At 63.5% G+C, this 12971-nt stretch overlaps 1 protein-coding gene across 5 annotated transcripts in view; it reads right to left on the minus strand.

The window, feature by feature from the left end:
• Window positions 1-8982: 8982 nt before the first annotated feature.
• PRKAR1B (protein kinase cAMP-dependent type I regulatory subunit beta) overlaps window positions 8983-12971 on the minus strand; it is an 85728-nt gene continuing 81739 nt past the window's right edge. For all 5 annotated transcript variants that reach the window (XM_060284194.1, XM_060284193.1, XM_030851074.3 and 2 more), the window contains exons 10-11: window positions 10667-10748; window positions 8983-10339 (exon numbers count right to left, since the gene is read on the minus strand). In XM_060284194.1, the coding sequence (XP_060140177.1) occupies window positions 10167-10339; window positions 10667-10748 (255 nt within the window). In that variant the 3' untranslated portion in view covers window positions 8983-10166. The remainder of the gene's footprint in view (window positions 10340-10666; window positions 10749-12971) is intronic.

Consider the following 12971-nt stretch of genomic DNA (forward strand, 5'->3'; position numbering starts at 1 on the left):
TTTGCAGAGTTGTGGGAATGACCTGTGTGTCTTTTCAGTGGAACGTGCCAGGCCCCCCTCGGCCCCACGCACTCCCAGATTCTCAGGCTGGACGTGGGAGTGGACGGGTCCGTGGCCCCTGCTGTGCCCTGGAGGCCCAGACAAGGATAGGCCTGGTTCACCCAGGCCTCCCAGCGCAGCACCTGGACGGCAGGGAGGAGGGCCCAGGGGCCCAGGAGGTCACCGCATGCCGCGCTGCACCGCCCCGCCCGGCCTCCGTGCGCGGCTGGGCATGTACCCCGCATGGTGGTGAGGGGACGCCTGAGGAGGGGCCCGGCCGGCTCTCCTGGGTGGGGGCCAGACCAGAACAGGAGGGTTGGTGACCAGCGGCCGTGGAGATGGAGGGGCCGTGAGCCCGGCCCCCCAGCCCAGCCTGACCCCTCCAGGCCTTACCCGGCCCCCTAGCCGGTCCCCGGCAGGTCGACTCTCGCCACTGGGCGGCCATCCGTACTTCGCTTCTCTGAGCTCGTTTCCCCGCCTGGGAACGGCCCCGCGGGGCTGCTGGGCAGGCCCAGGGCAGCGGACCTGAGGGGCTCAGTGGGGCCAGGCACAGCCCCGTCCTCCGCACAGCCCAGCTGCTCTGTTCGGGTGGCCATTCTGTGTCAAGGTGTTGCCTGCTCAAGGCCGGATCCCCCTGAAATCAAGGGCACTTCTGGGATGTCACTGGGCCCCCAGCGCCAGTGGGGCGAGAGCAGGACAGTGGGAACGGGGAGGGGCCCACCCCGGAAACCCTCTGAGCCCTGGCCAGGCCCCGGGGGCGCTCACTGAGGGCTGAGTGAATCAGTGAGTGCAGCGAGCAGTGAAGGCACCAGGCTCCCCTCCTGGTGGCCACCTGTGAGGCGGGTTCTGCTGGGTCCACTGGGCCCCTCAGCCCGGGTCCGAAGGCGCCCCTGCCAGGACGCAGAAACAGACACACACACCCAAGGGTCCCAGAAGGGCCTGGGGCCCCAGTGCTAGAGCACCCGCTCCCCGTGGGTGGTGATCACACCCTCCTGCTCCATGCTGAAAGGAGGGGGCCCAGACACAGGGTCCCCCGCCCTCGCACCTGCCCCCCGGGTCGCGGGGACAGTGTGTGGTCCAGGCCACCCTTGGCCAGGACCAGAGCTGCTGACCCCATCCCCCTCCCGGCACCGAGGATGCTTCGGGGCTCCCAGAGTTCACACCCTATGTCCTGAGCACGACCGTGTGGGGTCGGACACGCTAACTGAGGGTCCCGCACAGGAAGGTGTCAACGCCCACGGGCGGGGCATTCCATTCCGGAAGGTTCTGGGCCTCCCAGAGCTCTGTCCTGGAGTCTGAAGCCCTGAAGCTCCCTCCTGCCCCCCAGGCGGCTGGGGCATCAGGGCCACAGAAGCTCGAAACCTGCTCCCTACTCACGCCGGTGGTCCTGGACTCACACCCGCCTCGAAGGCCCGAGACTCCCCCTTTGGTTCTTTTCACGCCACAGCATCCTCTGGCCGGGCCGCTGCGTGCCAGGCCCCGGGCAGGTGGGGGCAGCGAGGGGTGGGAGCACAGCAGAAGAATCGGGCTCTGAGGAGGAACTGGGGGTCCAGGACGAGGGCGGATGCAACGGGACGGGTGAGTCAGGGTGGGGCGCATCTGGGGCTGGGCTCTGTGGCGGTAGAGGGGGAGCGGGAGCCAGCAGGAGGCCGGCGGCAAGATGAGCACAGGGCCTGGACCTTGCGGGTGGCCACGGAGCTGGAGACAAGTGAGGCAGCGGCAGCCGCCCCCCAGGGCCAGAGGGCATGACCTCTCGAGCTCAGAGGGGGCTGGCCAGGCTCTGGCCACTGCCCCCCTCCCAACCAGCCCTCCGGCCGAAGCCCCAGGGTGCGGCCACGGCCTTGGACAGCATCCGGCCACCCTCACCCCTCCAGGAAGAACGCCTGGTGTGGGAACTCCACGGACACTGGCTAACTTGGAGCATTTACGCCGGGATTATCTAAATTAGTGACGTTTTCCTGTCATGGTTTATTTAGTCTACAGAAAAAACGAAGCAGGAGTTCCTAGAAGTTCCCACGTATGCCCACTCGCTCGGGGCTTTTCCTTCTGAAGCATGAAAAGTCAGCTGAAGTGTGTTTGGAAACAACGATAATCCTACCAAGAGCAAAACTACGAGTTTTCTTCGGACTCGGGCAGCTTGGAGGGCTGCGTGGGGGTCTGGGGGGCGCGGCGGGTGGGGGCGTGCTCCAACCTGGGCTCTGGCCCCCGGCTCCGCCTCTGGCTGTCAGTATTCGCGCCCATCTAAGGTTCCTGGAACTCCCGAGTGAGCAATTCAGCTCATTCCGATCCTTGCAAGGGCTTTTGTTTGGGTTTAGAGGTAATCACACGTTCATTCAAAAGACGTTTGTGTGCCTGATGTGTGCGTGGGGCTGGGGACACCGTGGACCAGGACCACGGCGGGAGACACACCTCCTGGAGGAGCTGGCCTGCCCCCACAGCGGGACCCTGGAACGGTAGGAGGGGTCTCCATCCCCAGGACGTAGAGGCACAAGGTACAGCAACAAGTGCTCGGCCGACCCTGACCAAAGCCCGTTCAGGTCAGGACCGAGCTGCGGAAGGCAGGAGACAGCAGAGAGTTCCAAAAAGACTGCAAATCCTCTGACGCTTCTCCCATCCAGAGGTGGGGTCCATGTCCCCTCCCTGAGTCCAGGGGGCCGGTGGAGGTGACACTGCGTAACTCAGAACACCATGTCCCAGGAGGCGGTGGCCGGCTCCTGCTCGAGGAGCCGCTCCCGGAGGCTTCAGGGCTGTGTGGGCGCCTGACCGCCGAGGCCACCACGCTGCGCGGAAGCCCAGCCGCCTGCGAGTGCCTCGGGTTCCGCTCGAGGGCCCAGCGTGCGTCCGGGGAATGGAGAGTGTCAGCCACCGAGTCGCCCCCATCGCTGGGGTCTTCGCAGCCGGGGTCCTGGCCCCAGGGAGCTGGGAGGAGCCCGACTCACCGGCCCGGCCCCAAATCTCCACCTGCAGAGGCCTGAGTGGGTCTCATGCTCCAGGCTTCCGGGTGACATGGCACAGCGATTGCAAACAGGGCCAAGGGCAAGCAGCGTGTGCTGGGGACATGTTTGTCACCTCCACAAAACTGGGGTCCCCTCATCCTCGAAGCCCGGCCCCAGGAGCAGGAGGAAAGATCGGGGGGACACACCACCGCCTGGCGTATCGGGGAGGGGGCACTGCAGCTGCCTTGAAGGGCGGCCAGGGCGGGGGTGGAGGAGCCTGCCAGGCCACAGGCGGCCTGAGAGGGGAAGCCAGCCGGAGCCAGAGGATACCAAGGCCGGGCGTGAGGACCACGCGTCCGGGTAAAGCCAGGGGCCTGGCTATCACCGTGAATGTGTGTGACATGGTTCGATAGTCTACGTAACAGCAGCTCCAAGTCTGTGCGTGTTTTCTCGGCACCAGACCCCACGGTAAGTGCTTTACACGTACGATCCCATCTCTCGGGCACAGCTGACCCGGGAAACGAGTATTTCTACTTTATAGACGAGATGGCTGAGGCCCAGGGAAGTGAGGGAACTTCCCTGATACCACAGAGCTCATACGAAATAGGCCCAGCACGCCGTACGCTGGCCCTGGTGCGTCACGGCACAGGGGTCAGGGACTGTCCGGCTGGTGGTCCAGTGCATTTCTGAAATGCACCAGCCTGATTTATTTTTCCAACCGCCAGAAAAAGGAATGTTTGACCAGTGAGGTTTGTCAGGGGCTCACAGTCTAAACTGGAAGGGAGCTCTCCAGTGGAACGCCGCAGGGCTCTGTCCTAGAGGCAGACCCGATATCAAGCTAGAATGGGCCCCTGCTGGGACCAGCAGAGACGAACCCAACGACCTTCTACGTGGCTGAATAAAAGTCCCACATGTGGGATTCAAAATCCACTGTAAACATGTTAGGTCTACCTTTGTTAAGCAATACCCATGAAAAGGTTCCGAGGGCCTTGGTGGCCCCCAAGCACACCATGGGTGTTGGGTCTCCAGGCCCAGATCAAGAGACGAAGAAAGCCTTCCTGCTCGTGGAGTTCAAGTTAGAGCCAGACTAGATGACCCCTGGAAGAGGGGAGATGTTCAACCCAACGGGAGATGGGGCTGGAGCAGAGCAGTGAGTCACTGACTTCCTAAATTGGTCACAACCCAGGAGGCGAGAGAGGTCCAGAGGGGAGAGAGAGGTCAGCGCGGTTGGTGGCATCAGGACAGTCTTCCTGGCAGGATGTGGGACAAGCCACACTCGGATGGGAAAAGGCAGACCCCAGGGACCCATCTGGTCTGAGCCCCTGTGGCCCGCAAGACCCCCAAGTCACCCGCTCCAGCCCCGGCCCTGCCTGAGCCCCACCCGAGTCCACTCAGCTCAGGGAGGGACTTGGGGACCACTACGTTCTTCCAGATATACTGTGGGCTGCATTCCTAGGCTACTTCAGAGAGGGATGGGTGGGGCCCAGAGATGTCGAGGGACTTGCCCAAGGCCACACAGCAAGTGGCAGAGCTCTGTGCAGGGACAGGGGCTGGGGTAGGGAAGGGAAGGGGCCGTTCAGGTGTTAAGGGCTTGCTGATGCCTGGGTGTCCCCTCTGCCCCCGCCTGTCCTGTCCTGGGAACGCCACCAGCTTAGGGAAGCTGCAGGATCACCCTGGCCACTCACTACCCAGGACCTTCCACAGCGTAAATCAGACTCGCCCCAGAGTCCCAAGCTCTCCAGCGGCTCCTCCCTGCCCTTCTAGTGGAATGCAGACCCCTCCCCACATCCCACCTGCCCGCCTTCCCCATGCTCCAGCTCCCTCACACACGCAGGCTCTTTCCCTTCTAATAGAAACACACAGAGGGATCGGGGTACCCCGTACCCAGTCTCCTCCAATGGTGACATCTTGCGGAACTCCAGTGCAAACCTCGACCAGGATCTGGACGTGGGTCCAGTGGAGACGCAGGGCGTCCCATCAAGGCGAGGACCCTTGTGTCCCTCCCACCTCAACCTGAGCTCCGTTCCTGTGACTTTGTCACTTCAAGGCTGTCATGTACATGCCGTCATACAGCGGGTAATCCTTTGGGGTCGGCATTTCCTCTCGGCATAATTCCCCGGAGACCTGTACCAACAGCTGGCTCCTTTGCACACTGAGTCACATCCGTGGTGTGAGGGCCTCACCCTCAGGACGGCCTCACGGAGGACGTCTGGGTGTTTCCACTTCCGCGGACGAGGCCTCGTGAGGCTCCCTGTGCAGGTCTCTGTGTGAGTAGGTCTGCGATTCTCTGGGATAAGCGTCCAAGCTGCCCCGGCTGCGTCCTGTGGTAGCTGTATGTTGGGTTTTGGTTTTTGTTTTTGACGGAAGCCTCTGTTTGCCAGAGTGGCTGCACGGGTCTGTGTCCCCACCAGCCACATGTGAGCGACCCCCTCGCCCTGCTTCCTCGCCGGCACCGCCTGTGGTCGCCGTTTCTCACCTCAGCCTTTCCTACGGGCGTGGAGCGTCTCGTCCCCGGTGCTGCCGAGCGACCATCTTTCCTGTGCGTATCTGCTGTCTGCGCAAGTACAGTGAGTGTCACTGCCGAGTTCCCAGAGCTGGTCACACATCCCGGTGGGAGGCCTCTGGGGGAAGGGCAGATCGACGATCATTTTTTCCCCTTTCATCTTCCTCACGGGATCCTTCGCCGGCAACGTTTTTCATTTTCAGGAATTCCAATTCGTCCAGTTCTCCTTTCATGCCTTGTGCTATGGGTGTCAAGTCTCAGAACAATGGGCCCAGCCCCAGAGCCCAAGGATTTTCCTCCTCTGTGTTCTTCTAAACGTTTCATGATTTTATCTTTGTGGGTAAGTCTGTGAGCAATTTGGAATTCATTTTTGTAGAAGGTATGGGACTTTCATCAGTTTCTTATTTTTTGGCCTGTGGAAGCCAGAGCCTGCATTTCCCCAGATTTCCCTCCAGTGACCCAGAGTTTCTCCGCTTTTCTTTATTATTCAAATATTTCTTGGTGCCGGTCCTGGGGCCCACAGGTCGAGTGTGTAAGACCCACGCCTGCCCTCTGGGGCTCACTGTCAGGCCTCGACTGGCCACGCCCTGACCCTCCCAGAAGCTGCCTGGGGATCAGACGGGGGTGTCCATGTCAGGCCCCCCAGGGCAGCCGAGGGGAGCGAGCCACCCGGGGACTGTCTGCATGGACCCCATCCCGCCGTCCCCTTCCACACAGCGCCCCTGGCACCGCCCTGGGGGCCGCGATGGGGCAGGAACAATTGCCCGGCTTGTAGTCTCAGGCGGACACAAGCACGCTTTCACGAGCCCACAAGACTGGGTCTGTGCCGCCTGGCGCCAAAGGGAGCAGGCCCAGTGCCCAGCTGGGGAAGATGCTGCTCTGGCCACACCCCCAGTGGGCAGCAGGCAGAGGCTTCCCGCAGCCTCCAGCCTGGGTCCCCGTGCCCCAGCCGAGCAGGCAGCCGGGGCCAGACCTGCCCTCCAAGGAGGGGTGCCTGCCACGCCCCACCGCATCCCAGCCCAGGAAGACCCTGGGCTTCGGGGAGGGACCCCAAGTTCAAGCAGCACGGGGTGGGGGTGGGGTCGAGCACACACTCAAGGTTGGCAGAGCTCCGGTCCAATCCCAGCGGGGCCGCCGTATGAGTGTCCTGTGGCTGCCGTGTAAAACGCCCCAAACTCAGCGCCTCAGAGCAGGCCGACCTGCCACTCAGCCTTCCAGCCTCAGGCCACAGGCCGACCTGCCACTCAGCCTTCCAGCCTGCAGGCCACAGGCCGACCTACTACTCAGCCTTCCAGCCTCAGGCCACAGGCCGACCTGCCACTCAGCCTTCCAGCCTGCAGGCCACAGGCCAACCTGCTACTCAGCCTTCCAGCCTGCAGGCCACAGGCCGACCTGCCACTCAGCCTTCCAGCCTGCAGGCCACAGGCCGACCTGCCACTCAGCCTTCCAGCCTGCAGGCCACAGGCCGACCTGCCACTCAGCCTTCCAGCCTGCAGGCCACAGGCCGACCTGCCACTCAGCCTTCCAGCCTGCAGGCCACAGGCCGACCTGCTACTCAGCCTTCCAGCCTGCAGGCCACAGGCCGACCTGCTACTCAGCCTTCCAGCCTGCAGGCCACAGGCCGACCTGCTACTCAGCCTTCCAGCCTCAGGCCACAGGCCGACCTGCCACTCAGCCTTCCAGCCTGCAGGCCACAAGTCCAAAGGCTCCCGTGAGCTGCTTCCTGCTGGGGTTCGGGAGGGTCCGTCTCTTCCTCCAGCTCCAAGCCGGTAGCTTCTGTCCCTCCTCCCCACGCCCTCTCTCTGGCCCTGGCCCTCCCACCTCCTTCCTCTTAGGGCCCTCGTGATGACACTGCCCCCCGCGCCGGCACGGGCAGCGTAGGACTGGTGACACGGAAAGATGAATCTCACTTGATCTACTTGCATTTTGTACACGTGGCTCCTGTCGTATCACGTTTATATTTATACCGTGCAGTGCTTTGCAGTGTGCAGATTCGCTTTGATCATTCAGATGTTTTATCAAGAAAACTGAAGGACGTGTGCGTTGGCCTCCTGACTCTCCTGTGGCCTCGGCCCGCCCTGCGTCCTGGGCCACGCGGCCCGAGCCCTCGGGAGGAGCGGGGGTCCTAACGTGGCTGCTTTCTGTTTTCGGGAAGCACGTGGGGACAGCGGGACCCCAGAGCAGGACAGCCAGCCCAGCCCGGGGGCACCGGGGGGGCCGGGAGCGCTTCTGGGAGAGTGTGGAGCAGGGCCCTGTCCCAGCTCTTGGCATGCAGGGCCATCTCTGCCCCCCCCGCAGTGGGCCATCTGCCCCCAGAGTGATGGACAGGCACTGCTCACGACAGCCCCCCCAAGGCCCGCGGAGCTGCAGCTCCCACCCCAGCTCCACGGACCACCCCTCACAGCCCACGAGACAAGGCCCAGGGCAGGTGCCCGCAGGGCTCGCACCCGTCGTGGGCCCCGGAGCTGCTGCCGCCCGGCCCAGCGGCAGCGACTTTCTGTGGGTCAAGCCCCTCTCCGGGTCGGTCTTTATTCCGGAGCCCCCGTTCGGCTTTCCCAGGGAGCCTGCTCTGTCCAGCCATTGCGGGGAGCCGCGTGGTAGGCTGCCCCCCAACTCCCATGGGCCCTTCCCTGCCTCCACGGAAAGGCCAGAGCCCGGACACTGGCCTGAAAGCTCTCTGGGCAACAGGGCGGCTGACGCGCCCTTGCTTGGCTTTGGGGTGGATGGCGGCCTCGAGGCGGCCTTCTTAGGAGAGGCCGGGAGAGGCTCAGCCCAGAGCCCCGCTGCTCCCGGAGTCCGGACACGAGGGTCGGACGGCACACGCTCCCCAGCTTCACGCCCTTCCCGAGTCACTGCTTGGAAACTCCCGAGGCCATCAGACCGTGGTCACCTGGGGTGGGCCCGGGGCCTGCTTCCTGCCACACAGAGCTCAGCCCTGCTGCCACCCCCCGGCCCCCGGGAACCGTGGCCAGCTCGTCACATCAGGACCACGAGAGAGGGCTTAAAGCCCAAGGGTCCATCACCATCGACGGGTGAACGGAGAAAGAAGATGTGGTCCATCCACACACGGGATATGATTCAGCCTTAATGAGGAAGGAAACACTGACACAGGCTAATGAAACTTGAGGACAGAACAGTGAAATGAGCCAGACGCAGAAGGACAGTGTGGTTCCACTTCTGTGAGGTCCCTGGGGAGAGGTGCCTGGGGGAGTCAGGGTCACAGAGACAGAAAGTAGGGGGTGGGGGCCAGGGCCTGGGGGAGGGGAGGGGGGTTAGTGTGTAGCGGGGGCAGAGTCTCAGTTTGGGAAGACGAGAAAGTTCTGGAGATGATGGTGGGGATGGTTACACAACAGCGTGAATGTACCTGATGCCCCTGAACTGGACACTGAAACGCGGTGAAGAGGGTAAGTTTTATGTTACGGCTGTTTTATCACAACAGAAACAAAACAAAAGGAATGAAATCTTCTATGAAAGATTTCAGACCAAAACATGGAGTCGGGAAGATGTACGTCATTGCACATTTAATAGCACATGCAGCATTCAGAACATCACAATAAAGAGGGCAGGGCTTACACACCACAGAAACACCCACAGGCAACGGCAGGGGTCACCCCGGACTAGGCAGCCTCCCCGGGCTGCACGGGCAGCAGCAAATCGGGGTAACTGCACTATTTCGTTTGTCCTTCAGGTCACCAGGAGTCCCATGAGGCACGGGCCCCAGGCCCCTCCAGCTCACGTGAGAGTTGGCCTGACGACACTTCCGAGGGGGAATCGATTGACTGATGACTTAGGTGTGTGGGCCCAGGGCTGGTCTGACTCACATTCTTCCTACATGGGGAGGGGAGAGGCTCGGATAACGGGCTTTCCCACCAGGGCGAGACTCCTGGTTAACGGGAGGCTTGTCTGCTGGAGAATGACTCACAGGGGACTCTGTTCCTGACAACTTCATCCAGAAAGTGTTTTAGAAAATCCCTCCACTTCCTCCCAAGTCTCCAAGAAGCTGCTTTGCGAAGACGTGGAAGGCAGTGGGGCCTCCCCCGGCCCCGAGAGCAATGCTCACCACACCTCGGAAAGCCCCAGGCTCACATGGCGTGCCCTTCCTCTCCTGGGCGTCTCAGCCCAGTGAGGATGACCCCTGCCTCTGACGGTCAGGCAAACTGGTCAGTGCGCCCAGCTTTCCAGGAGAGGGGAGGGTCACGCCCACTCCCCTAAACATGCCGTGGGCTCCGGGGGGCCACCCCCCTCTGAGGCTGGAGCTAGCTTAAGCCGCCAGAGCCTCCCCGCCCCTGGCATCTTGGGAGGACCCTCTGTGGGGGCGGGCATTTGAGGGGGGGGGCTGGACGCTCTCTCTCTTCAGCCTCAGCTTCTCACTCCAAGCCCAGGAGTGCCTGTGGGGACCCCCGGGATGTCATCGCCCCACACCCTGGCCACAGACCGGGTGGCCTCATATCACAGGGGTCGGCCGCCGGGAGCTGCCCAGCCTGCTAGGAGAGGAGAGCCTCCCAGAGCTGGCCCCTCACCCCAGAAGACGTGGGGAGGAAGGCGGGTCCCTTAAGAGGAGCCAGTGGGGGGCGGGGAAGGGAGACGGGGAGGGGGCCGCCACCTCTGGAGGCGTGAGCCCGAGGGAGGGGCGGTGCCAGCTGCCAGCCTCGCCTGGACGTGCGCGCGCACAGCAGCAGGAGCGCGGCTCAGACGGTGAGGGAGATGAAGCTGTTGTAGCGCTGGATGTTCCTCTTGAGGATCTCGGAGCAGGGGCCCAGCACGCGCTCGAAGCGGGGCCGGTCCAGCTTCACGCACTTGAGGGGCCCCCGGGCCACCACGGTGGCCGCCCGGGGCCGGTTCAGCAGCAGCGCGATCTCCCCTGGGGGCGAGAGAGAGCGTCAGGGCTGCGGATTTAGGGGAAAAGCGAAACCTCAGGACGCGAGGCCGCACCTGAGTGAACGTCTGCGCGAGCGCGGCCCACAAAGCGCTGGGATACACTTACACCATCGCCTGGAACTCAGATGGCGCCGGGCCTGGTCCTGACCCGCGTCCTGCCCTCCCGGGACCGCCGGCACCCAGGACAGGCCGCCAGGGTGCCCAGGCCTCGGCCAGGTCCTCCCACGGCCCCTGCGGACCTCACCTCAGGCCCTCCTGGGGCCCTGTGCGACGGCCGCCACCCCAGGAGGGAGCGGACCCCACAACTCACCGAAGTAGTCGGAGGGCCCGAGGCGCCCCACCTCCACATACTCCTCACCGGGGGACCGGCGCTGGAGGACGGAGGCTGTGCCCTGCAAATGCCAAGGGGACACGTGAGGGTTGGCCAGCTGGGGTCGGGTGGGCAAAGGCGGGGGTGCCCAAGGCCACCCCCGAGGGGCACCGCCTGCATCCCCCTCCCACTGGCTCCACGCCCCCCACCTAAAAGTGAGGCGTGGGGTCTGGGAGCTGCGGCCGTGCTCTGGCCCAGGGCACCTCCCGGGCACCACCATCCTCGCCGGCCTGGCTCCTGCCCCAAGCTGTCTGCCCGCGGGCGGGGCACGGGCAGAATCTGGAGGTGCCTCCGAGGGCAGCGCTGCTCCGAGCTGACCTTGGCTTAAGTTTCAAGGACGGGAGGCGCGTGGCCTCGTGGTCACGCCGCCCCGCTAAGCGATGCGGCCCCCTGGCCTCCAGGCGGGGTGTCCGCGACACTGGGGCTCAATGATTAACGCCAGCCTAGGCAGCTTGGCGAGGCCGCATTCCACACCAGAGACTCGGCCTTCGGGGGCCGCAGCCCGGCAGCAACGAGCCGGCACCGGTGGCTTCCGCGCGCAGAGCCCCCTGGCCTGCCGTCTGGGGGCCCTGGGGCCGGAGCCTCGTCGGAACCCGGCATCTTCCCCACACGCCCAAGGAGTAGCAGCAAGGTCTTATGAATCACCCCGCCAGCCCCACTGGCCTCACCGGCCGCTGCCGATGCCCCGGACGCACAGAGGAGCCTGGGCTGTCTCGCGGTGGGCTCCGCTCACCCTGGCTCACCCAGACCCGGCCTCGCAGCGCTAGCCTGGCTGCGCCCGGGTTAACTGGTACCCCCTCCGCCCGGGCCGCAAGAGACTCGGTCAAAAGACCCCACCAGTGCCTGCCGTGACTGGGACCTCCGGACGCCCTGGGCGGACCCACGCCGGCCCCACTCCAGCCACAGGGCCGCTCGGCTCGCAGGCGTCTGGGGTGCTTACGAAGCTGGCTGACAGAGGGAGCCGGACCTGGAAGCAGCAGGCCATCTCCACCCGGCCCGGGCACTCCAGGAGTGCTCCCTGGGCCGTGTGCCCACAGACCCCGGCCGAGGGACAGGGCCTGCGGGACACGTGGTCCCGTGCTGCCTCCACAGAGAGGAGTGGGATCCTGCTCCCAACTGCCCCTGGAGTGGAGGGCAGTCAGATCCAGGGATGACGGCACCGCGGCGCTTTTCTTGAGACAACGTTGCATTAAGCTAACTATCGTTTACATGCAGCCTTTTCACTTATATAACTTACATGCCTTTCATTCCCATTTTAGACAATTTTCCATTTTACAACTGGATCATTTTCCTCTTCAGGACCCCAGGGACGGAGCTGAAGTTCCAGCTGATAGAATTACTCAGTGAAACTCCAGGCTTAAAGCATCTGATGAGATGCTTCAAGCTCCAAACAACAGGAAACCCAACTCAAGGTGTCTAAAGGCTACTAAGGGTAACTGCTCTCCCGCAGAACCAGAAGACTGAGACAGGGCTTTCAGGGCTGGCTAGTTCAGCGGCCCACAGACGTGTCTGGACCCAGGCTTGTCCGTGCCTCCTGCTCTGGTGGCCTCAGTCGAGTCCCTGTGCTGGCACCGTGGCTGCCACAGTTCCAGGGGTCACCCAACGCCTCCCCCATGCCATCAGCAGGGAAACCTTCTGGAAGCTCCCGGCAACCTCCCCTCACAGCTCACTGGCCAGAGCAGGTCACGTGCAAGCGATGCGACTGGCTGCCACTCCTCAGGCTCTGCCCTGCCCGCTTGGGACAGCGGTGAGGATTAGGGCTCAGTGGGCACAGGAGAGCAGGGATGGGCTCGGGTGGGCCACTGTTCTGTTTCTCACTTGTCCCCCGCCCCATGCAGACACCTCCCTGCCCTCTGCCTCCTCTGGAACCAACCGCATCCCCCATGGTCACTGGAAGCATTTCTCTCCTGGTCACGTGTGGACCGGCCCATCTTACGATCGACGGCAGGTTGACGAGATGAAATCTGTTTCCACTGGGACGCACGGAGCTTTCCCACTCGGGACCTTGACACAGAGGATGTACGCGCACCCGTTAAGATGTAATAACAGACCCTCCAGGCTGGACGGCATGAAGATGAAAGGTCCTCAGGGGGAGCCCTGAATAAGCAGGACCAACAGGGAACAGGCGGCCGCTCCGCTCGGTCCTCACACGTCCCAGGGCTGCAGGAGCACATGGCCACGGGACCATGTTGTCCCCAACAGGGTGTGCACTGCACCACACTGTCTTCCCGCTGCTGACAGCCCA

Source organism: Globicephala melas, chromosome 15, assembly GCF_963455315.2.
Source record: "Globicephala melas chromosome 15, mGloMel1.2, whole genome shotgun sequence".
NCBI classification, from domain to species: Eukaryota; Metazoa; Chordata; class Mammalia; order Artiodactyla; family Delphinidae; genus Globicephala; species Globicephala melas.